General features: G+C 36.4%; 1 protein-coding gene across 4 annotated transcripts in view; it reads left to right on the top strand.

Moving 5' to 3' along the window:
- Positions 1 to 26,252, top strand: part of NCOA1 (nuclear receptor coactivator 1) — a 130,968-nt gene that overhangs the window by 7,661 nt on the left and 97,055 nt on the right. For all 4 annotated transcript variants that reach the window (XM_005576422.5, XM_005576420.5, XM_045369693.3 and 1 more), the window contains exons 2-4: positions 7,006 to 7,111; positions 14,692 to 14,858; positions 22,312 to 22,409. In XM_005576422.5, the coding sequence (XP_005576479.1) occupies positions 7,023 to 7,111; positions 14,692 to 14,858; positions 22,312 to 22,409 (354 nt within the window). In that variant the 5' untranslated portion in view covers positions 7,006 to 7,022. The remainder of the gene's footprint in view (positions 1 to 7,005; positions 7,112 to 14,691; positions 14,859 to 22,311; positions 22,410 to 26,252) is intronic.

Raw genomic sequence — 26,252 nt, 5'->3', positions numbered from 1 at the left:
GTATATCTTAAATATACACAGTAAAATATAGTTTTTTAAAACTAGGCAAAGGAACTGAATAGACACGTCTCCAAATAAGACATACAAATGGCCAAAGAGTGCAAGAAAAGATGCTTCGTGTCATTAGCGATTAGGGAAATAGAAATCAAAACCATAATGAGATACCATTTCACACCCTCTAGGATGGCTGTAATTTTTTTAAAGGCAGGAAATAACTGTATTTGGCGAGGTTGTGGAAGATTGGAACCCTTGTACATTACTGGTGGGAATTTCAAATGGTGTAGTTACTATGGAAAACTGGTTTTCACAATTCCTCAAAAAGTTAAAGAGTTACTGTATAACCCAACAGTTCCACTCCTAGTTAAATACTCAAGAATTTAAAATATGGCCACATAAAAACTTGTACATAAATGTTCACAGCAACATTATTCATAATATTCAAAAATGAAAACTACCTAAATATCCATCCACTGGTGAATGGATAAACAAAATATGGCATCTCCAAACAATGGAATATTATTCAGTTATTAAAAAGGCAGTGAAAATCCTAAAGTCCCTATCCTTCCTTAACACATGAGAAAGATTTTGGTTGTCATTGAAATGAAAAGCTAAAATGAAAACTTGTTTCAAAGACCCTTATATGTCTTAGGACTCCAGTTTGAGAAACATTTTTTATGGAAATTACCTAGTTTAGATCTTTATTTATCATGTTTTTCCTGTGAGATGCCCTTCATACAACTATTAACTTGGAGATATTTAGCTCTCAAAGTATCCTTCTCACTATATATAAATGCTTCTTTGTGCTAACTGCCTGTTAAACATTTTAAAATATATTATTAGAAATGTTTATTAACTAATTGGCAGGGACTTTTTAAAATTGTGCAGTTCTCAGCTAAATCCAAGAAATGAATGACAGATTTCTTGTGTAGAAATTTAAATTCAACTGAATTATAAGGCACTGTTCTATTTCTTTAGCCTTCACCTGTTTGGTTTAGTCTGGTACGTTTGAACAGAGATAGATGTAGTTTCTAGTTCCTAAAACTACTCTCTAAAGATTGCATAAGATTGGGTATAATTTAGCAACTCTTTTTAAATCAACAAGGGTACTTTTACTTAGAAACCTTACCTCTTTTTAAACAGCGATATGTAAATTGGTTTCCTGAAACCAGCATTTATTTTCTTAATGATCCTTATTTAAGTACCCTAACTGCCAAATATAAAGCCATTCCACGTAAATACAACATAATAGTTTTTCCTCATCAGAAGTTTTACATTGCCCTGTTTATTGTGTTTTGTAAACAGGAAGCAGTTAATACCAGAATCATACTATCAGCAAATTGTGGGTGACTGTCTCATAGTTCTTCAGCTTTTGGCTCTTATTTCAGTAGGCCAGCCTGTCTGGCTGCTGTTGAGTTGTTTGTTGTTTGTTCTCCCTAGCCCCAGAATCTCAGATATAGCAGTTGTGAATCTCCAGCTAGTAGTCTAAGGGTAGCACCGTATGGGAATCTTGCTTTAGATCCAGATATATTTATTACTCAAAATTATTCAATATGTGAGATTGTATTATTCAGATCATATAACTGCAGCGTGGCTTGGGTCTGTAGTACTGTGAAATATCACAGGTTTTTGTTTTGTTTTGTTTTGTTTTACAAAATAGTAGATCTTTACTTTTTCAAAATTAGAAGAAATATTCCCTAATTTCTAGACCAAGAAGGCAGTTTGCTGTTTTTTTCCCCATTGAAAGTAAGACAATAAGGATTTCAAGAAAGTTCATGTTTTTCAATTATAAGAAATAACTTCAAAGATTTTAAAAAATATTTCAGAAAATATTTAACCATACAAACTTAAATATCTTTGTTTTAGAAATCTTCAATGTTGTATTAGTAAGATAGGTTAATTGTTTTTAATTCATCACCTATTTATTTAGTTTCTCTATCCTTTAGGTATTATGTTAGATATTGGATATATATACTATAAAAAGATGTAGTAACTGGCTTTGAGTTCACAATCCTGAAAGGGACACAAAAGAATTGTAACTTATAGCACATTATAATAAAAAACATAAGCCCGGGATTATTTTGAGAACAAGTAGAATTTCAGATGGATAAATTCTTAGATGGACATAACCTAATTTCATTGGAGGCTGAAAAGATGTGCAGCTAAGGAAACAAAAAATGGTACCTGAACATGAAGTAAGCATCAGCTAACTCTTTTCTTTTGAATTGGGCAAATTCTAAAGTCACGTCTTTCAACTTCCTTGTTTAGCATTTTCTTCTTTCTTTTGTTTCTACTTTTGTAGAAAAGTTTAGAATTGATGCTTCATTATTACAAATTTATTGCATTATTTCATTTTTAGATTACTAAATTTTAAAATGCATTTAATTTATATGAAATTAAATGACTTCTTTACTTCTGTGATCTTTGGTTAATCTTATTTATGCTTCTGTGAATCTCTACAGGGAAACAAGATGTATATTTTGTTAGTTCCAGTAATACAATGAGCCAGTTATTTTTATTTTGTGTTTGAGTTTTAGAATGGATGGTAGCAAAACCATGTTGGCCTTCTGACTTTGTTTTGTGGTAGTTGTTGCAAGTCTGGTATATTTGCCTTGCATTGGGGTTGTTCACCTTAAATTGTAAAATTTGCAAAGGCTAACTAGGCTTCTATATTTTCCTTATTGTGTGTTCCTTCCTCTCCAGTCGCCCCCATAGAAGGTTTGATAAATTGTTTTTTAAGACATTAATCTGTAATGCAGTTCATCTCATTTATCATTAACAGAAATCTGAAATTTAAAAGTATATCATTTTTATACATGTTTAATTTGAGGTGACAATGGGATATCCAAATGAAAACATCCAGTTAACAAGTGGACATTCAGATACCAGATTACTAAGATGAGAAAGATTGTACTTATTCTTCATAGAGGACATGTTAGAATAAAAGTCAAATCCTGTCATCTTTCTGTTGTTAATCCTCCAGTAACTGCCTCAGTCACTGGGACTTAGTCCTTACAATGACTTTTAAGACCTTACATGGTATAGCCTCCCATTATCTCTCTGACCTCATCACTTACTCCCCCATTCCCCGGTTCTAGCCATGCTCACCTCTTTCATGTTTCTCAAAAAGCAGTTATGCTCTTGCTTTAAGGTCCGTCTACCTCCCCTTGCCGGAAGCACCCTTCCTCCATTTATCATTCTCTTGACTCTCTCCCTTACCCCTTTCTTACCTTTGCTCTCTTTTTCAGTGAATCCTTTCCTAATTACCTTACTTGCTTCCCTTCCACTTCCACATACCTAAGCCTCTGTTTTTGCTTTATTTTTCTCCATAGCTCTTATCACCTTCTAATATACTGTATAATTTACTTTTTAATTTCATGTGTTGTTGTCTCCCTCACAATAGAATGAGACTCAGTGAGGACAGTTATTTTGTAAATTTTATTCACTGCTGTATCTCTAGTACCTAGAACAGAGGTTGGCATATGGTAAGAGCTCAGTAAATATTTGCGGCTAATTTAAGTTGGTCTGCTCCCACATTGAGATCAATTTAAAGTTTTTTGGCTAATATTTACCTTTTTGTCTAATATTTACCTTTGCTGAGAACATGAGATATTATTACCAAGGATTTTATTTTTGAAGTCTTTTCTTGAGGTTGAAACTAAAGTTAACATATATAATCTATATACTTGTATATACAGATGATATATATAACATAATTTATTTATATATAGATTATATAGTAATATATAATACATAATACACAGCATATGTAATCTATGAACACTTGATTGGACCATCATTTAGTAACTCATTCACCAGATCCTATAATAGACTCACACAATAGGTGAGAGCTGATACAAACTTTGTATATTATGTTTAGGAGGTTGGATGTTGTCCTATGGGCATTGAGGATTTAGTGAAGGGTTTTAAGTAAGAGATTGACATGATTAGACATACACTTGGTAGACTACTCTGGTGGGTCTGCAGAGGATAAACTTAAGGAGGACAAGACAAGAAACAGGGAGAAGCTATTTGGGAAACTATTTTAGTAGTCCAGCAAAAGAGTTAAATGAGAACCTGGATTGAAATTTTGGTAAAGGAAAATATGAAGAAAGGATAGATTTTGGAAATATTTAAGAAGTAAAGGCCGGGCGCGGTGGCTCACGCCTGTAATCCCAGCACTTTGGGAGGCCAAGGCGGGTGGATCACTAGGTCAGGAAATCGAGACCATCCTGGCTAACATGATGAAACCCTGTCTCTACTAAAAATTAGCCAGGCATGGTGGCGGGCACCTGTAGTCCCAGCTACTTGGCAGGCTGGGGCAGGAGAATGGCGTGAACCTGGGAGGCAGAACTTGTAGTGAGCTGAGATCGGGCCATTGCACTCCAGCCTGGGCGACAGAGAGAGACTCAGTCTCAAAAAAAAAAAAAAAAAAAAAAAAAGAAGTAAAAACTGGCAAACCTTAGTGTTTGCTTGCATGCAGGATATGAGAGAAAAGGCTAGAATGACTGCAGTGTAGCAACTGAGACAGGAAATATATGAGAAGGAAATAGGTTTATAGATAGACTTTGCCCAAGGACAGGCAGGTAGTGTTTAATCCAGGACTTAAACAAGGTTTTTCTGGCCCCAAAGCTCATGCTGGTTTTGTTTTGTTTTGTTTTGTTTTGTTTTTGCTTTTTTTATTATTTTTAACTGATGCATAATAATTGAATGTATTTATGGGGTACAGTGTGATACTTTGATACATGTGTACAATGTGTGTGATCAAATCAAAGTAATTAGCATGTTCATGTCAATCATTTTTCATTTCTTCGTATTGGGAACATTCAAAATCTACTCATTTTGCTATTTGAAAATAAATTGTTGTTAATTATAGTTACCTACAATGCTATGGAACACTAGAACTAAATCCTCATATTTAGCTGTACTTTTGGATCTATTAAACAACCTCTGGCTATCCTCTCCTCCCCACATCCTTCCCAGCCTCTAGTAACCTATTCTGCTGTCTACTTCTATGAGGTTAACTTCTTTAGTTTACACGTGAGTGAGAATATGCAGTATTTGTCCTGTGGCTGGCTTATTTCACCTAGCATAATGCCCTCCAAGTTTGTCCATGTTGCCGTGAATGAAAAGATTTGATTCTTTTTTGTGGCTGTATGGTATTTCATTGTGTATATATACCACATTTTCTTTATCCGTATATCTGCTGATGGACACTTAGGTTGATTTCATATCTTGGCTTATTGTGAATACTGCCACATAAATATTGGAGTGCACATATCTCTTCAACATACTGATTTCGTTTCCTTTGGACATACGCATATTTGTAGGATTGCTGTATCAGATATATAGTAGTTCTCTTTTTAGTTTTTTGAAGAACCTCCATGCTCTTTTCCAAATGGCTACACTAATTTGCATTCCCACTAAAAATGTATAAGAGTTTCCTTTTCTCCTCGTTTCTTCCCAGCACAGAAGCCCATCCTTTTAACTACCATGTTGCAGTAGGCAAATCTAGTTGATTCCTTATCAGGGAAATGAGACCTTGAAAATGACATTTAAGCAGGGATGCTTTTGCTGCTGTTTATAGGACAGATTAGAAGTGAGAATGACTAGAATTGAGAAGGGAGATTAAAGGATCTTGCATTAATCTACAATTAGGTATTTGGTTCCACATGAGGATTATAACCATATCTGGGAATGAAGAAGGAGGAGACAACCTTGTTAAGGAAAAATTAGCAGGATTTGAATGCCAGTTAGAAATGAGTAAAAGAGAAAGAAGAATAAAAAATTGTAAAATTGTGATCCTAAGAGTTGGAAATTTTAATAAATAGCACTTCTAATATGGAGAAATTGAAAATGTGCCTTTTTGGTTGCATGAAATAGTAAGTTCATGATTAAAATTTTAGGGATTATTTGTACACCAAAAAATACGACAGTTACTGGTCTTCAGAAAAGGGCTAGAAGCAGAGTCAGTTTTAAGACTAGAGGAAAGGGTTTACTCAGAAATACCAATTAAAGCCATGTGAGAGACTCTCAACATTCTTTATAATAAAGTTTCTCAGTATGGCTGCTAACATACAGTGCTGTAGTTTAATAATTTAGAATTTAAGGAAAAGCTAAAGGTTCTCCCATTTAATGAGAGTTTTCTTTCCTTTTGTAAGGGTAGATGGAGTAAAAGAGAATGGTGAAGTGTGTTGTTTGGCACTAATAAAATCCAAAAGGTAGTGATGATTTTAAGACCAAGGATAGGACTCTGAGTTTCATTAGGAATTATGTGGAGAATAATGGTTGATGAGGGACAGATCAGCAGGGATCTTTAAGTGCAGTCACTAACTGGTGCAACATGTGAGAGACCTGGCTGGCGTGCTAGGGGGAATGACTTTGTGTTCTCTGGGATCTATACCAAGATCCTAACATAGACTAAACATTTGATCTTTGTTGCCTGACTACATAAACAAAAGGTTAGGAGTATAGAACTCAAAGCGTAAAGTACAATTCAAAATCTAAATCTAGTTTATCGCTTTAACTTAATTATATATATATTATTTATCTTCCTATCAATATAAAATCCCAAACCTTATGAGTGAATGTTATTTTAAATTATGTTGAAAGCAGGTTCTAAATAATAAATGCAAAGAATAATTTATCTGACTCCAGTTCAACATTCGGCTTTTACATTTACACATGAAAATGATTTTTTTCTCTTTGGAAAAAAAAGTCTCAGTATCTGTTTAATTATTCTAACCACGTTTTCATCCTAATTGGTTGTAACAATTTCACAAAGGATTATTAATTTTATTTTACAGATGTGGAAAAGAAAGCATAGAAACACTGTCTGATGACCTCTGTACTTTTATATAGATCCTGATATTTTTATGATGGCTGTAATTATCTATTCATTGAGATAGCACAGTTTTTAGAAATTTTCTAACAGAGGGGAGCTTCCCTACCTTTATTTGGTTGGAAAGGTCATAAGGGTAGATTTCTTACTGTTGTCCTTCTGTTTAGGTGTGAAGTTTTTCAACATGAGTGGCCTCGGGGACAGTTCATCCGACCCTGCTAACCCAGACTCACATAAGAGGAAAGGATCGCCATGTGACACACTGGCATCAAGGTAGGAACACTCCTCTTAGTCTATTTTTGGCAGAGCTGCTTTATTACTTTCACTGCCACTTCAGAGCTTTTGTTTAATCTACTCCAAGTTCAGTGACTTTCTTTGAGTCTTTCATACTCACCATGTTGTCTTCCTTCCCCCAGGGTCTTTGCACATGCTTCTCCCTCAATCCAGCTTGCTTCCTCTTGATTTCCTTTAGTTAACACCTACTCATCCTTGAGATGTCAGCTTAGTCATTACATCCTTAAAGAGAGCCTTCTCTTCCTTCCATAACTGTTAGATCAAGTTCCTTCTTTCATATAACTGTCTCAGATGTTTTTATAGCCATGATCCATAATTGCAGATTTTTACTAGTGTGATTATTTCATGAATTTCTGGCTTCCCTGCTAGACTCTAAGCTGCCACTTGGTAAAGGACCTTGTCTGTTCTTGCTCATCATTGTATCTTTAGTTCCTAACACAGTGTGTGGCTTATATGTAGTAAGAACACAGTAAAGATTTGTCAAATGAATAAATAAATCTATTATATACCTTTAATTGCTGTCTTAGAACATTATGGCATTAATGGAACTAAGAAATATCAGACTTTAAAAAAATTATTATTGTGTAGTTAAATATTTGGTTATAAGAAATATGACCACCTTAAACAGGCTAAAAGAAACCTAATGCTAAGGAGACCCTCACAAATGCCAGATAGAGAAGAAACCTCAAATGCCAGATAGATTTAAATATGCATAGTTATATTCAGTCCTGTTAACTTTTGATTAGTATTGCATTACATGAATATACCACATTTGAAAAAGATGTTTTTATGCAAATACATTCCCTAGCTGCTCATTTAATATTAGATTAAAAGAGCAGCTAACTTCCTACCTGAGAGTCGCTTCCTACATTGAGTGGAAATTTTATTCCACTCATCTTCTAGGATTTAGAGGAAAGTTTTTCGAACTCCACACTATTGACATTTTGCATCAGAAAATTTTTTGTTGTAGGGGAGCTGTCCTGTATTTTGTAGGGTGTTTAGCATTATCCCTGCTTCTACACACCAAATGTCAATAGCATCTTAGTTGTGACAACCAAAAATATCTCCAAACATTGCCAAATGTCCCCTGGGGCCAGGGAAAGCAAAATCACCTCTAGTTGATAATCACTGATCTAGAGAATAAAGCTACAGAAGACTCTTTTGTCCTTGGGTTACATGCTGCTTTCTCATGGGAGGAAAAAAGGGAGGATTTTAACAGGAGAATGCCAAGGCTCCAGGCTTGAGAAAGAAAAGTGACCATTTATCTTACTCAGCTCAGAGAGCTGTCAGAGAGAGACAATAACCTGAGTATTCATAATCACAAGTAAGTGTCCAGATGCTGGGAGGAATGTTGAGATCAAGATACGATCTAGAAGTGTGTTGTCAAAAATTAATGCTCTTGTTTTTATCTGTATATAAAGTCAGTTGTTAAAGGAAAAGTTAAGAATAAGTAACTATCTTTTACATTTAATTTTTTGTTTGGGGAAATTTTTTAAATATGTAAAAGAATATAGACTAAGAAACTATATCCAACACAATGTAATTGATAATATTCACATTATTATTTTGTTACTATTTTATCATATTTGCATAATCCTCTTTAAAAGTAATACAATATTGATTTGTCTGCAGTATTTTAATCTATTTTTAATAATCATGTGGGTATTTTATATATATATACACACACAGGTATCTGAGCAATATAGAACATTAAATTTACATAATTTATATGATACTGTATATATTTTCTTTTTTTTTTTTTTGAGATGGCGTCTCGCTCGGTCGCCCAGGCTGGAGTGCAGTGGCGCAATCTCGGCTCACTGCAAGCTCCACCTCCTGGGTTTATGCCATTCTCCCGCCTCAGCCTCCCGAGTAGCGGGGACTACAGGCGCCCGCCACCACGCCCGGCTAGTTTTGTGTATTTTTTTTAGTAGAGACGGGGTTTCACCGTGTTAGCCAGGATGATCTTGATCTCCTGACCTCATGATCTGCCCGTCTCGGCCTCCCAAAGTGCTGGGATTACAGGCTTGAGCCACCACGCCCGGCCGTGTATTTTCTATAGTGTACTTTTTCAACATGGATTTTGAGGTTTAAATATGCATAGATATATTCAGTCCTATTAACTTTTGATTAGTATTGCATTACATGAATATACCACGTTTGAAAAATATTATTTTTCTACAAATGTATTCCCTAGAGATAAACAGCCCTGTTATAAATTTTCGATGTTACAGCCAGCCCTGCAGCAAACATCCTCACACGTATCTCCTATTTTATACATAAGAGTTTCTTTGGTCAGGCACAGTGGTTCACTCCTGTAATCTCAGCACTTTGGAAGGCCAAGGAAGGTGGATTACCTGAGGTCAGGAGTTTGAGACCAGCCTGGCCAACATGGTAAAAACCCATCTCTACTAAAAAAAAAAAAAAATTAGCCAAGTATGGTGGCAGGCACCTGTAATCCCAGCTATTCAGAAGGCTGAGGCAGGAGAATTGCTTGAACATGGGAGGTGGAGGTTGCAGTAAGCCGATACAGTGCTACTGCGCTCCGGCCTGGGCAACGAGCAAAACTCCGGCTCAAAAAAAAAAAGAGTTTCTTTAATATCTGTATAAATTTTTATGTTCACTAGGTAAGTACCACATTGTTTTTCAAATAACAGGCATTGAGAATTCCTTTTTTCCCACATTCTTACTAACACTGTTCTCTTCTCATTTTAGTACTTTGCCAATCTAATGGGTGTGGGGTTATAGTTTTAGGGGCATTTCCATGATAATTAGATAAACTGATCATCTTTTTTTGGTCTTTTACTCATTTATATTTTCCTCCTTTGTGAATTTCTTGGTTGGTTGTATCTTTTGCCCATGTTCCTGCTGGGTTGTTTGTTCTTTTCTTTTTTATTTCTAAGACTTATTTTAAATTTTCTGGTTACTAACCTTTTCTTGCTTATAATTGATGCAAGTATCTTCTCCCAGCCTGTTGGTTAACATTATTTATGGTGTCTCTTGACATACAGAGCCATAGGTTTTCATGTGTCAAGCTTTTTAGGGTCTTGTTTAATAATTTTCTTCTACTCTAAGGTTTTAAATATATTTTTGTAATGTTTTCTTCTAATACACGTTTAAGGTTTTAATTAATCTGAAATTTATTTTTGTGCATGGTGTAATGTAGGGACCTAATTTTATTTATTGTTTTTCCCAGTTATACACTACCCTTAACTGTTTTTGTTCTGTTATCTTTATTATAAATCAAGTTCCTGTATATATAGGGATCTTGTCTGAGCTTTTTTATAGTTGCCTTGATATGTGATGGAACAAGTTGTTCTTCTTGGTTATTCTTCAAATCCATCCATTGTGCTGAATCTTCTTACATGTTCTAATGGTTTATCTGTAGATGCTCTGATGTTTTTGTGTATATAACATCATTACAAATATAAAAATTTCGTATCTTCTCTTCTTTAGATATCTTAAAGATAATTATCTTCACATTTGCTTTAAAAATATTTGAAAGTACCATCTCCTTGAGGTTTGTAACTCAAATATGTGCTTCAGTTTTAACAAAACGATGTATTTGATATGGTAAACTAAAAATTTATAATATTGAAACTGAGTTTATGTATGAATATCACCTTGTAATGTTTCTGTCTCCCCAAACAGAAGTGAATTCATTAATCGTAAAGAGCATCTGTTAGACATCAGGGTATTGCCAGCATTGTGTACAGATCCTTGAACAGGAGAGTTTCTCAGCAATTGTCTGGTGGGGTGAGATATCTCGTATCTCCCTCCTGTTACCTCTTCTCCATTCATTCATGCTTCTAGGAGAATGAGGATTAAAACGTTAATCTCAAAATTATAGGTAGCTGTGTTTGTGCTTGTTGAGCATTTCCAATTCAACTCAAGTACACATTAAGTGCCCGCTCTTCAGCCAGCACCATTTGCATGATATTTTAAGGATACAAGTGAAATGTGAGACGTTTCTGTCTTTAGGGAGCTTACAAATCTGGTCATGGCACTCATTCTGCTTTTTAAATTTCTGGGCTCCCCGTGTCCCTGAAAATAAATAATCATAATCAAAACGATGATAATAGATAACATTTACTGAGCTAAAAGTATATGCCAGGAACTCTGCCAAGCATTTTACATGTATTCTCTTTTTTATACAAAACTCTGGGAAGTAATGTCATTATCCTAGTTTTACAGATAAGAAAATCGAAGCTTAGAAAAGTTAACTTTCCACTAAGTGACTTGCTCGGGGTTGGATGGCTAGTAAATGACAGGAAGTTTGGGCCTGTGCATTTTTTGTTGTTGTTGTTAAGGCACAGGATCTCATTCTATTGCCCAGGCTGGAGTGGAGCAGCACAATCATAGCTCACTGCAGCCTCCAACTCCTGGGCTCAAGCAATCCTCCTGCCTCAGCCTCCCGATTAGCGCATACCAGCATGCCTGGCTAATTTTTATTTATTTATTTTTTTTGAGACAGGGTCTTGTTGTGTTACCCAGGCTGGTCTTGAACTCCTAGCCTCAAGCATTCCTCCTGCCTCTGTCTCCCAAAGTTCTGGGATTACAGGTGTGAGCTGCTGTACCCAGCTGAACCTGTGCTTTTAAGTAGTATACCATGCTTTTTATCATGGCGTGCAAGATCCCTGTGATCTGATCTGGACCACATCTTTTGCCCTTTTGTTTCTTATCTATAGTTTAGCTATACTGAACTACTTATAGATTCTTTAACTTGGTATTTTCACTCTTACTTTATACCTTTGAAAAAGCTGGTTTTTTCTTTCAGGAAGCCAGCCTCTCCCTACCACTAAGTTCATGCATCTTGTTCTCTAGGTCTAGGTGTACTTCTGTAGTATTCTAGTCTTGCTGCATAGTATTGTAATGGCCTGTTTTCTTTGTTTTCCAACTTATTGGGAGCTGCATCTAATTTATTTTTGGATCCTCCAGACACAGTACATGATCATCGGGCATATAATAAGTATAGGAGTATTTGTTGAGTTAGCTAGTTTGTTGAAGGAAAAACGGTACACACATGAGATATTAACTCAGAATAGCATTAACTAGGAGGTCTGCAATATAAATGGTAATAAAAAGGATTCATAAAGAGAGAAATATAGTTGACCCAGAGTAATAAAGGAAGACTTCTTTTCCATTAAGATAGACTTTTTTTTTTTTTGCCATCTCCACTTTTGGCTTTGAACATATCTGCTCTCATTTTATCTCCTTGCTTATTGGTTACTTCATTTCATGGTGAGTTTTTGTAGTCTTAATCTCTAGTCATTTTATAGACACCTTGCCAGTTCATTACTTTTAGCTTCTTGCTTTCTCTATCCCCTCTCTGTCTGCGTGTCCTGCCTGTTCTATCACTTTTTTCTTTTTCTGTATACTGTCTTCAAGTTCTTTGGTTTTACACAAAACTTACCATCAAAAACATATTTGAGAGTTCCACCAAGAGAGTCCAGTTTACTCTAAATGTTGAAATTTAGATCCATGGATTTAAATAGATCATAACTTTAGACTGAATTTACTAAATAGACCTTATATCAGTTAGTTTCTCTAAGGTAGAAGTAGATGTCTTCAAACACTGTCCGGTTGCAGAGCTGAGGTTCTCTAAAACCTTGTATGTATCAAAATGTATGTTACTCATTTTATTCATGCCTTGGTGTGTAATTTGTCAAAATATCTTGCTCCATTTTCTTGTTATGGGAGTTATAAGATACAATTTTAATAACTACAATTGGGAAAATTCCTCAATAATGAAAGACTTAAAAGATGAAAGACAGAAATGTGACGGTTGCAGTTTTAAAATTTGGTTTTGTTTTGGCATTTGTAATATTTTGTTTTGTGTAGGTAAATACATTTGATTAGTTGATTCTTTTCAACTTACTATATTATTTTGTGCTGTTGTTTTTATAGTCTTTAATATTATTAAGAAAGGTAAATGGGGCTGGGCTTGGTAGCTCACACCTGTAATCCCAACACTTTGGGAGGCTGAGATGGGCGGATCATGAGGTCAAAAGATCGAGACCATCCTGGCCAACATGGTGTAACCCTGGCTCTACTAAAACACAAAAATTAGAGGCCGGGCGCGGTGGCTCAAGCCTGTAATCCCAGCACTTTGGGAGGCCGAGACGGGCGGATCACGAGGTCAGGAGATCGAGACCATCCTGGCTAACACGGTGAAACCCCGTCTCTACTAAAAAATACAAAAAAACTAGCCGGGCGCGGTGGCGGGCGCCTGTAGTCCCAACTACTCGGGAGGCTGAGGCAGGAGAATGGCGTGAACCCGGGAGGCGGAGCTTGCAGTGAGCTGAGATCCGGCCACTGCACTCCAGCCTGGGCGGCAGAGCGAGACTCCGTCTCAAAAAAAAAAAAAAAAAAATTAGCTAGGCATGGTGGCATGTGCCTATAGTCCCAGCTACACAGGAGGCTAAGGCAGAAGAATTGCTTGAACCCGAGAGGCAGAGGTTGCAGTAAGCCGAGACTGCACTGCAGCCTGGCGACAGAGTGAGATTCCCTCTCAAAAAAAAAAAAGAAAGAAAAGTAAATGGTATCTTAATTGTTGCCAGTTATGAGCTTTATAGCAGCTGATCTTCCCCTCTTCTCTCCTCTTTTTTCTATTACTTTTCTATCTAGCCAAATGATTTTGATTGCTGCTTATAAAACAAAGAGCTACTTGTGACCGGTTCTCCTATTATATTAGTTTGATAATAACAAAATTTCAAAGTCATACTTAACTGTCTTTATATGTGTTACAAAACAAGTTACCTGATGACTTGGCTAAATAAACCAGGGCTAAAGACTGAAAGGCAAAACCGAATCATAGTCATTGAGTACATTTGGTATACTTTTTTAAAAAGGTGCTACCTGTATGCGCTGTTATTCCTTGTTCTCATTATTTTGCTTTAAGATAAATTGTTTGACTTTGTTTATTGCATTTATAGGAACTTACAAATAGTTTTTTTTCTGTCTTTTTAGGACACAGCTGTATACAGAATACATTGTTCACTGTACCTTCATCTCTGTTATTATCCTTCTTATTTTGCTTTTGAATGGATACTTTTTTGATGAGGATCAACTAATGGTTTAATCATAAGAATTAAAAGTTTATCAGAGTTACCGGATTTCTAACTGTAACTTTTGAATTCTAGTATCGTTTTCCCTGCTTAATTTATACCAGTTATTTGAAAATTGAGATTTTTCTATTTCAAGGAGTTATTCATAATATAAAGTAGTTCCAAATGCAACTAGTATATTTATTGTATGTTTGCTTTTAATATCTAGTAATTGTTAGTTATTTGAAAATATTCAAGGTGTATATATGATTGGGGAGATATATCTGTTATAGCAGTCAATTTACTTTATATATTTTAGCCAGAATTGTTTTCTAAACTTTGGTATTTGGTAGTGTCCATTTTTTAGATGTGAATTTATATCACTTTCTAAATCTGGTTTTATATTTTCAACAAAAATAAAGATCTCACTAAATGTGTAAGCATAGATACTTGATCAGAGAAGGAAATATGGTGATACAAATGTACACTAACTGGATTTTCTTTGTGTGACAGCACTGAAAAGAGGCGCAGGGAGCAAGAAAATAAATATTTAGAAGAACTAGCTGAGTTACTGTCTGCCAACATTAGTGACATTGACAGCTTGAGTGTAAAACCAGACAAATGCAAGATTTTGAAGAAAACAGTCGATCAGATACAGCTAATGAAGAGAATGGAACAAGGTAAAAAACAAACAAAAAAAACCCATGGCCGTGTGCTTTGTTATTAAGAAATTTATAATATGTCATTTTGCTTTATTATTATTATTATTTTTTATTTTTTTTATTTTTTTTTGAAACAGAGTCCCACTCTGTCACCCGGGCTGGAGTGCAGTGGCACGATCTCAGCTCACTGCAGCCTCTGCCTGCCAGGTTCACGCTATTTTCCTACCTAAGCTTCCCAAGTAGCTGGGACTACAGGCGCCCGCCACTACACCTGGCTAATTTTTTTGTATTTTTTTAGTAGAGATGGGGTTTCATTGTGTTGGCCAGGATGGTCTCGATCTCCTGACCTCGTGATCCACCCGCCTCGGCCTCCCAAAGTGCTGGGATTACAGGCGTGCACCACCGTGCCCAGCCTACTTTTTTATTAAGAAATTACATTGAACATTATATATAAATAAATGTCTTTGTTAAAATGCTGTTTATTTTAGAAAGAGAACCTGAGAATCTTCTTGTTATAACAAAGTGTCTTATTAAGTTAACTCAAAAGCTGGTTGCTTTAGATTATGGGACTCAGTATCATAAGAGATTGAGTCAGAAGACACAAGTTGTAGAGTTGGACCTGAGGCCCTGGCATAGAGTTCTTCAGGACAGTAGCTCCATGAAGGGAAAAATCTCTCCAGCTTTATGAGGAAGTTTGTCTCTACTTGGGCTCTTCTCTCCAAAAACCCTGATTTTTAAAAATTTTTTATTTTATTTTATTTTATTTTTTTTAATTTAATTTTATTTATTTTTATTTATTTTGAGATGGAGCCTCACTCTGTCACCCAGGCTGGAGAGCAGTGGTGTGATCTTGGCTCACTGCAACCTCTGCCTCCTGGGTTCAAGCAGTTCTCCTGCCCCAGCCTCCCGAGCAGCTAGGATTACAAGTGCGTGCCCCTATGCCCAGCTAATTTTTGTATTTTTAGTAGAGACGGGGTTTCACCATGTTGGCCCGGCTGATGTATTTTTAAGGTTCATATTTTTACTACCTGTATTTACTAGGAACCCCATACCATCAAACCTCCTTGGTTGCCTACCAGAAAGAAAGGCAAAGCACTTTGAAGAAACAATCCCACAAGCTGGCCCCATGGGAGTGCCACAGAACAAGTGCTTCTGAGGGTGATTTTACACTGCAAAGTTACTTAACATATGAGGAAATAATCTAGAGTAACAACACAAATAATAAACAGAAGGACTGACCCCAAAGAACTTCAGATTATTAACATTAAAGTTTTATAATTTTAAGATTTTAGAAACTGGAAAATGGATAGTCTAGTGACAACTGATTTAGCAACGGGAGAAACCATACTGTAAAACTGCAGAGGGGAGCACTGGCAAGACGCCTGGCTAACACTAACAGCCTGGCTCCTGCTTCCTAAATTGGGGTTGGCAGGATTCCTCTGGGTAAACTGAGCAGTCGGAAGGTGAAGTCACGTGGGGATGATCCTCAAATGAAAAAATTCATTCCTTATCTTGCCCCCACTCCTCACATAACTGCATGTTCTGTTTAATGTGAACAAAAAGCCAGATATTGGAGGAAAGCCTGTAATATAAAAGAGAGCAAACCAAGCAAATAAACAGAAAAAAGGAAACTCAGAGGAAGCCGAAACAATGCAGGGAGCTGAAGAAAACTTAAAAAGATACCAGTCCCTCGGAGACGTGAGGGAAGATATTTCATCAAAAAATGAGAAAAAGTCCTATAAAATGAAATATTCAAAAGAAGAAATAGCTTTTGGAACTTAAAAACAGGATAGCTGATAAAAATTTTACCTGTTTCTACTCTTTGCCTCCTCACACTCTGTGCCCTGACCAGTTGCAGGCACACCCTGCCCCCGCTATTTACGCTTGCTGTTCCCTCTGTCTGGAATGCTCTGTCTCTAGATATCCACATGCTTTATTCACCCTTTTCATGTCTTTGCTCAAATATGTCTTCTGAGTAAAGTTGTTCCTAACTAAACTATTTGAAATATTTTAAAAACTAGAAAACAAAATCTATGCATCTTTTTACACCTTCTTTATTTTCCCCACAGTACTGTTTACATCTGACATATGACATATTTTATATATTATTTGCCTGCCCCCACTAGAGTTCCATGAGGGCAAGGATTTTTGTTTGTTCACGACTATATCCTCAGTACCTAGAACAGCACTTGGGTACATAGTAGGCTTTCAATGCATGTTTGTTGAATGAATGGATGAAGGGATGAGAATTGAAGAAATCTCTTAAATAATAAGCAATGGAAAATGAGAGAAAAAATAAGAAACTTATAGGATTAGTTCAGGAAGTCTAGCATATGATTAATCCCAGAAAAAAAAGAGAATAGAACAAATAGAAGGGAAGAAATGATAAGAGAAATAATGCAAAAATAATGTTCTCAGAACTAGAAGAATATTAGTTTCCAGATTGAAAGCCCTCATGTAGTGCCCAGCACAGTTGTTGAAAAAGAAAGATAAAGTAACTTATACCAATGCACAATTTAGTAACATTTCAGAACACCAGGGAGAAAAACAAGAGAGAAGAAAAAACAGGTCTCACACATACTAGATTGCTTTCAGAATAGGTTCAGATTTCTAAATAACAACATTGAAAACTAAAATTCTAGACCCAGAATTCTGTGTTCATCCATTTGAAGTTATGAGTGCCAAATAGACATGTTCAGACTTTCAGAGTCTCAAAGGTATTACCTCCAGTTATACCTGTTTCAGAAATCTCTATCCAATCCAAGATAGTAATGCTAGAAAGAAGGGCATAGGATCTTAACCCAGGGAAACCATGGAATCTTAACACAAAGAAAGGTAAAAGGAGACCCAGGATTACAGTTGCGCAGCAACCTAGAAAATAGCCAGTCCTAGTTGCAGCAGGTGGATAGAGGACTCTAGGGAACATTTCCATAGGAAAAAAGGAACGCATAAGAGTATCTGCTAACTGACTGAATCGAGGTGAATTTTTCAGCTTTGGAGGGGAGCTTAGGGTTGAATTAAACTATACATAACATCTGAAACAATATAAGAAAAGTGTAAATTATAACACATACCTTGGCTCCCTTATAAAGTATGTTTATATGACCATAGTAACATATATATTAAATATTGGTTACTCAAAAAATTGTTAAAACTATACTGAAAGTAAGAGAGGAGGGGTACTTTGTGTAGCAGGTTGGTGTAAATAACTTAAATTCTTTACCTTTCATGATAGCATGTCAATAGATTCTGTCTAACGTGGACAAAATCAGGTTGTAGCAAATTAGCATGTTACTAAGAAGTATGAAGCGTATTAGGATATAGGCTAGGCTAGTATAACAACACACCCAAAATACAATGGTTTTAAAAAGATGGTCTAGGAAGGTGTCAGGGATTGACTCCTTCCATCTGTTTTGCTCTGCCATTCCTAGGGTATTGCCATTATCCATGTGGTTAGACATGGCCCCCTTGTCCATGTCCCAGCTAACAAGAAGGAGAAAGAAAAAAACAAGAAGGCATGCTTCTTTTCCATTACAGATAAGACCCAGAAATTGCATGTCACTAATGTTCACGTTCCCTTAGACCAGAAACTAGTCACGAGCCGTTCCTACCTTAGGTTTTCCCTAAAATGTTAGATGTTTTGAACTTCACACAAAATTATTTAATCTGCTTGAACTTCATAGTTTGTTTTTTAGAACTTGTTTACAAACAAAAGCCTTTCTTACCCTCATGTAATAAAACACATGAAATGATGAAGGAAATGTATCTTAAAATGAGAAACTCCTGCACCATAATAATAAAAAGATAACATAATTTAAAAATAAACAAAGACCCTGAATAGACATTTCTCCAAAGAAAATGTACAAATGGCCAACAAGCACATGAAAAAGATGCCCGGCCGGGCGCGGTGGCTCACGCCTGTAATCCCAGCACTTTGGGAGGCCAAGGCGGGCGGATCACAAGGTCAGGAGATCGAGACCACGGTGAAACCCCGTCTCTACTAAAAATACAAAAAATTAGCCGGGCGCGGTTGTGGGCGCCTGTAGTCCCAGCTACTCGGGAGGCTGAGGCAGGAGAATGGCGTGAACCCTGGAGGCGGAGCTTGCAGTGAGCTGAGATCGCGCCACTCCACTCCAGCCTGGGCTGGGCGACAGAGCGAGACTCCGTCTCAAAAAAAAAAAAGAAAAAGATGCCCAATATCATTAGCCATTAGGGGAATGCAAACTAGAATCACAGTCACATACCATTTCACACTCAGATGGCTGTAATCAAAAAGACAGATAAGGCTGGGTGCTGTGGCTCACGCCTATAATCTCGGCACTTTGGGAGACCAAGGTGAGAAGATCGCTTGAGCCCAGGAGTTTGAGACCAGTCTGGGCAACATAGCGAGACCCTGTCTCTACAAAAAAATTAAAAATTACCCAGGCACCGTGGTGCATCCCTGTAGTCCCAACTATTTGGGAGGCCGAGGTGGGAGGATTGCTTGAGCCCAGGAGTTTGAGGTTGCAGTGAGCTATGATTGTGCCACTGCACTCCATCCTGGGCAACAGAGTGAGGAGTGTCTTAGGAAAAAAACAAAAAATGGTAGTAACAAGTGTGGGTGAGAAATTGAAAGCCTCACATACTTCTAATGAGAATGGAAAAATGATAGAGCCACATTGGAAAACAGTCCAACAGTTTCTCAACTGGAGGAGAGTTTAGGGTTGAACATAGGGTTAGCCATCATATGACCCAATAATTCCACTTCTAGGTGTATCCCCAAGAGAAATGAACACATGTCCATACAAAAATTTGTACATGAATGTTCACAACAACATTATCACAAATTGCTAAAAAGTAGAAACTACCCATATGTCCATCATATGGGTGAAAGTAGAAACTACCCATATGTCCTATAAAAGGACATATACCCCTATGAAGGACTATCATTAGGCAATAAAAAGGAATAAAGTACTGATAAATAATTCAACATGGTTGAACTCTGAAAACATGCTAAGCGAAAGAAGCAGCCCAGTCACATATGACCACATGTTGTATGATTCCATTTATAGGAAATGTCCAAAGAAGGCAAATTCATTGAGACAAAAAATAAATTGGTAGATATCTCAGGCTTAGGGGTATTGGAAAAATGGGGAGTGACTAGTAATGGGAATGGAGATTTTTGGGAGGTGATGAGAATATTCTAAAATTGTGATGGTAGTTGCACAACTCTGTGAATATACTAAAAATCATTGAATTGTGTGCCTTAAATGAGTTAATTGTATGTTGTGTAAATTATAGCTCAAGAAAGCCGTTATTATAAGTATGATGTGAGATAACATACCATAGGTTTGCAAAAATTAAAAACTATAATATTGTTTTCAGCAAGGATGCAGAAGAGCCAAACCAATGTTACAACCTCTTTGGAGAGCAGTTTGTCAATACCTAGTAATATAAGTTATACAGACCTTATGATCCTGCAATTTCACTTCTAGTATTTATCCTGAAAAAACTGACACATGTACAAAAGAGGAAATATCAAAAATAGTTTATTATAGGACTGTAGTTATCAAAAGACCTACCAGTAGGGGAATAGAAATCTACTATGGATTATTTATATAATGTAATACTCTTAACAGCAGTTAAAATGAATGAATCAGACCTACATGTATCAATGTGGTTAAATCTCAAACATAATACTGAGTGGAAAAAGTAAGTTGAAAAAGTTTGTACAGTTGTCCCTTGGTATGTGTGGGGGGTTGCTTTCATGACCTCCCACTGATACTAAAATCTGAGTATGCTCAAGTCCCTGATATAAAATGGTGTACTAGCCAGGGGCAATGGGGCATGTCTGTAATCCCAGCTACCTGGAAGTCTGAGGCTAGAGGATTGCTTGAGCTTAGGAGTTTAGGGCTAGCCTGGGCAACATAGCAAAATCCCTGTCTCTTAAAATAAAACAAACAAAATTTAAAAATAAGATAAAATGTAATAATTTTTGCATATAATTGATCCTCCCATGTACTTTTTTTTTTTTTTTTTGAGACAAACTTTCACTTTGTCGCCCAGGCTGGAGTGCAGTTGCGGGATCTCGGCTCACTGCAACCTCTGCCTCCTAGGTCCAAGCAATTATTGTACCTCAGCCTCCTGAGTAGCTGAGATTACAGACATGTGCTACCACACCCAGCTAATTTTTATATTTTTGTTAGAGGGAGGATTTCACCATGTTGGCCAGGCTGGTCTCCAACTCCTGATCTCAAAAGATCTGCCTGCCTTAGCCTCCCAAAGTGCTGGGATTACAGACGTGAGCCACCTCGCCTGGCCCATGTACTTTTAAATAATCTCTAGATTACCTATTATGATACCTATGACAATGTAAAGGCTATGTAAATAGTTGTACTGTATTGTTTAAGGAATAATGATGAAAAGATGAAAAAAAATCTATATGTATTCAGCACAGACACAATTTTTTCTCAAATATTTTTGATCTATGGTCAGTAGAATCCATGGATGGGGAGGACTAATGGTATATATAACTACACATTTATGTAAACTTTAAAACATGAAACAATAATATATTGTTTATATGTATGTTTATATATATAAAACAATAATATATTTTTATGAAATCATACATATGGAGTGAAAGTATAAAAACATGCTTAGAATGATTATGGCAATCTCAGAATAATGGTTGCTTCTGAAAAAAAGCACAGAGGAGGGAGGGCAGGCCTTTCACTGTATTTGCAACATGTATTTATTTAAAAAGGAAAAATATGGAGCAAATGATGTTAACATCTGTGAAAACCGAATGGTGGCTATATTAATATGTGCTGTATAATTTTCTGTATTTTTTGGAATACTTGAAATCCTCCTTTTTTTTGAGACATGGTCTCATCCTGACACCCAGGCTGGAGTGCAGTGGCACAATTATAGCGCACTGCTGCCTCAAACACTTGGGCTCAAGCAATCCTCCTACTTCACCCTCCGGAGTAGGTAGGATTACAAGCATGCACCACCACACCTAGCTAAGTTTTAAAATTTTTTGTAAAGATAAGAGTCTCACTATGTTGCCCAGGCTGTTCTCAAACTCCTGGCCTCATGCAGTCCTCCCACCTCTGCCTCCCAAAGCACTGAGATTACAGGCTTGGGGCACTGCACCCAACCCAAAATACTTCCTGTTTTAAAGTGAAAATATGAATTTTTATGCTCAATAATATAATACCATATTCTCATTGTTGAAACACTGGATGTAGTATTCAAATCTTCATGCTACCATGTATTAGTTACGTTTTCAGGCACATTACTTAACCTTTGTGATGTTCCATTTTATAATCCATAAAATAAGTATAATTAAGATTAGTGTGAAAGTGCCTAGATACTGACTAAATGTTATTTGAATTTGACAGTTGGTGAATCTGTGTCTTCATAAACTTGACTTTATGAAAACGAGCTCTTTTCAGATATGTGATTTTTTTAAGTTTCTTTATTATAGAGAAATCAACAACTGATGACGATGTACAGAAATCAGACATCTCATCAAGTAGTCAAGGAGTGATAGAAAAGGAATCCTTGGGACCTCTTCTTTTGGAGGTAGGTGTCGTCATTGACTTAGAAAATGATTAAAATCTTTGTTGTAGCCAATTTGGTTTTTTCTTTTTTTTTTTTTTTTAATGCCTTATATCCAGTTAATAAATTATAAAACAAAGAACTTCTTACAATTTTATCATGATAACCATTTGACAGTTGTTACTGTTTCAGAATCAAAAGTGAATAATGAACATAAGAAATTTTCATGAAGGCATTCTGAGCAGTGAGATGGAAAACTTGAAGCTTATTGTGTATAGCTTTGCCTTTTATTTCTGTGGTGGTCAGGCCTAACTGGGAAAATAAAATATTAATATTAGATTTACTTGGCTAGCTAGTGTTATCTATATGTATACCATAGAATTTTACTTTTGAGTGAAAGATCCCACAGTTTATTGCAGTACGTGATTTTCTGCAGTTTTCTGAATAAAAATATTTAAATTATTTATATAAACATTCTAAGAGAATTACTATTTTAACTGTCAAACTTTGTAATGTGAAGAACTTTTAAATTTGAATGACTTTGTAATTACTATGTAATTTTCACCCCTGCATTTTCTATCTAATCTTTACTTCCTGCATTCTTAATATAAATGTCTTGTTTCCAAGCATCCTCATTACTTTAAATGCTTTCTCTCCTACATGAATGTTTAAAGACATATGTATGTATGTATATACTCATCCCTCACAATGTATACTTTCTATCTCTATGCCTAATTATGTATATTTATTTATGTAAGGATATATAAAACAAATTATCCTTTCCTTATCTTTCCTAAAGGCTCTCCTCTCTGATGAAATCTTCTTAACTATTCAGACTTGCATAGGTCTCTTTATTTTCTAATTCCTTTATATGTTTTGTGGTATTACCCCACTTCCTCCTGTTTTTGTATTAACCATAATTCCCTCTACCTACTGCTAATGTAAGAATAGTCTTAAAATTCACTTCTTTTACAGCCCCAGAAATATCACGTATTCTCGTTGCTTCACTTTTTATCTCTATAGAGATGATACTCAAATATGTACGTTTTGCTTTTACCTCTTCCCATACTTCATTCCTATAATGAATAGACACTAATAATAATAAATGCTAAATACTTTCAACTCTCCTATTAGCAACTTCTCCCTCTGAATCTAAATTCTTTATTTCCCTTCCACATTATACAAGTACTTTATTACTTCAGACTTTTGCTTTTAATTATTTTTATTCGTGGAACAAGCGCATAATTTTGTAGAATTATAATATATGAAACACATTGGCTGTTGAAACTAGAATGGAAACTACTCTCTGAGCAAGTACATACACATGTAACTGGTGAGGGGAGCTAGTACGTATGATGGATGTGAATTTCTTATTGTCAAAAGAAATCAAAAAATGACAGGAAAACATTCATTCAAAATTATTATAAGAAGACAAAGTAGGAATTAACTTTTTTAGCTGATGAAATTATTACTCTGAAAACCACTGTGAATCAAAGGAAAACTGTAGCACATTACATATAAATTAAATGTTATTATGCAAGCATTTTCAAATATGAAAGAACATATCACATTAGAAATTTAGAAAACAGTATGGAGGTGTATTTAGGTTCTTGACTTCAAGGAGCTAATAATATTTTTGTTTATGAATTACAGATATGTGAAATAAAGACTATCAAATAGAATTATAAATTTTACAGACAACAAATACCTTCATTGACAACCTGTTATACCTGATGTCTTTTCTATCTTTTTTTTTTTTTTTTTTTTGAGATGGCGTCTCGCTCTGTCGCCCAGGCTGGAGTGCAGTGGCGCGATCTCGGCTCACTGCAAGCTCCGCCTCCTGGGTTCATGCCATTCTCCTGCCTCAGCCTCCCGAGTAGCTGGGACTACAGGTGCCCACAACCGCGCCCCTGACCCTGTCCCCGTTAACTTAAACTTTATGGAGTTTCATCCATGGAAGCTAAAACAGGAAGGGTAGAAAAGCTACCAAGAGATGTTTTCATTGAATAATCCACATTACAGGCTTGAGATGCACTGTTCAACATAATAGCCAGTAGCAACATATGGCTATTAAAATTTAAATTAGGGCCAGTCACAGTGATTCACACCTGTAATCCCAACACTTTAGGAGGCTAAGGCAGGAACATCATTTGAAGCCAGGAATTAGAAACCAGTTGGGTAGTGTAGTAAAACCCCATCTGTACAAAAAAATGAAAAAAGGTAGCTGGTCATGGTGACACATGCCTTTGGTCCCAGCTACTTGGGAAGCTGAGGCAGGAGGATTGCATGAGCCCAGGAGTTTGAGGCTACAGTGAGACTTGATTGCACCACTGCACTCCAGCATGGTCAACAGAGCAAGACCCTGTCTTTATTAAAAAAAAATTTTTTTTTAATTAAATAAAGTTAAAAATTCAATGCTTCAGTCTCACCAGCCATATTTAAAGTGTTTGGTATCCATATGTGGTCAGTAGCTACTGTATTAGACAATATAAATATAGAATATTTTCATCATTGCAGAAAGTTCAGTTTGACAACACTAGTGTAAGAGGGACTTGCCCAGATAGAAGATCCCCAGAGGTAAAAAATGAACAAATATCCACCACCATACTATGAGAAATTCTCACCATTCAGAATTGTTCATTTCTCCTTTTATTTATTTATTTATTTATTTATTTTATTTTATTTTATTTTATTTTATTTATTTATTTTTGAGACAGAGTCTCTGTCACCCAGGCTGGAGTGCAGTGGTGCGATCTCAGCTCACTACAAGCTCTGCCTCCCGGGTTCACGGCATTCTCCTGCCTCAGCCTCCTGAGTAGCTGGGACTACAGGTGCCCAACACCACGCCTGGCTAACTTTTTTGTATTTTTAGTAGAGACAGTGTTTCACCGTGTTAGCCAGGATGGTCTTGATCTCCTGACCTCGTGATCCGCCCACCTCAGCCTCCGAAAGTGCTGGGATTACAGGTGTGAGCCACTGCTCCTGACCTATTTCTGTTTTTAAAAATATAAAATAAAGTTAGCACAGGTAAAGAATGAAGATCCTGGAAGAAATTTTTGCACATCTAAAGAGAAGGTGACGTTAGAATTTATTTATTCAACAAAGATTTGTTGAATACCTAGAGTGTGTCAGACACTGGATATCTACATCATGGAATTACTATAAAAATTAAGTGACACAATTTCTTAGCAGAGTACTTTACACATAGTACTCATTAAGTCCAGTATAGGCATTTTTTTAAAAGCTCGTTTCCTCCCTTTGCTGTCTAAAATTCCTCTGCCTGCTGGTCAGAGTTCTGCATTATTTGACTGTAACCGTCCTGTTTCCTTTGGTCCATAAGAAAACTCTTATTTCAATCAGGGAGGTCTCACTATGTCTTGCACATGCATTCTAGCTTCATCAACTTGCTTTGTATGATTCCCTACATTTCTTTGGGTTTTTTTTGTTTTTTGTTTTTTGAGATGGAGTCTTGCTCTGTCGCCCAGACTGGAGTGCAGATCTTGGCTCACTGCAGGTTCCGCCTCCCGGGTTCACGCCATTCTTCTGCCTCAGCCTCCCAAGTAGCTGGAACCACAGGCGCCCGCTACCATTCCCTAATTTTTTTTTTGTATTTTTGTAGAGATGGAGTTTCACCATGTTAGCCAGGATGGTCTCGATCTCCTGACCTCGTGATCCACCCGCCTCAGCCTCCCAAAGTGCTGGGGTTACAGGCATGAGCCACTGCACCCGACCACCATTCCGTACATTTCTTTGTGGCTTTTGACACTTGCTGACCACTCATTCCCACTACCTTAAACGTTCCATGGCCATGGCACCTTTCACAGTGTTCTTTCTCTACCCCTCTGGTTACTCCTCAGCCTTTTTCTC

Source organism: Macaca fascicularis, chromosome 13 (genome assembly GCF_037993035.2).
Source record: "Macaca fascicularis isolate 582-1 chromosome 13, T2T-MFA8v1.1".
NCBI lineage: Eukaryota > Metazoa > Chordata > Mammalia > Primates > Cercopithecidae > Macaca > Macaca fascicularis.
Note: the sequence above shows the minus strand (reverse complement) of the source record. Positions and strands in the feature narration are given on the sequence as shown.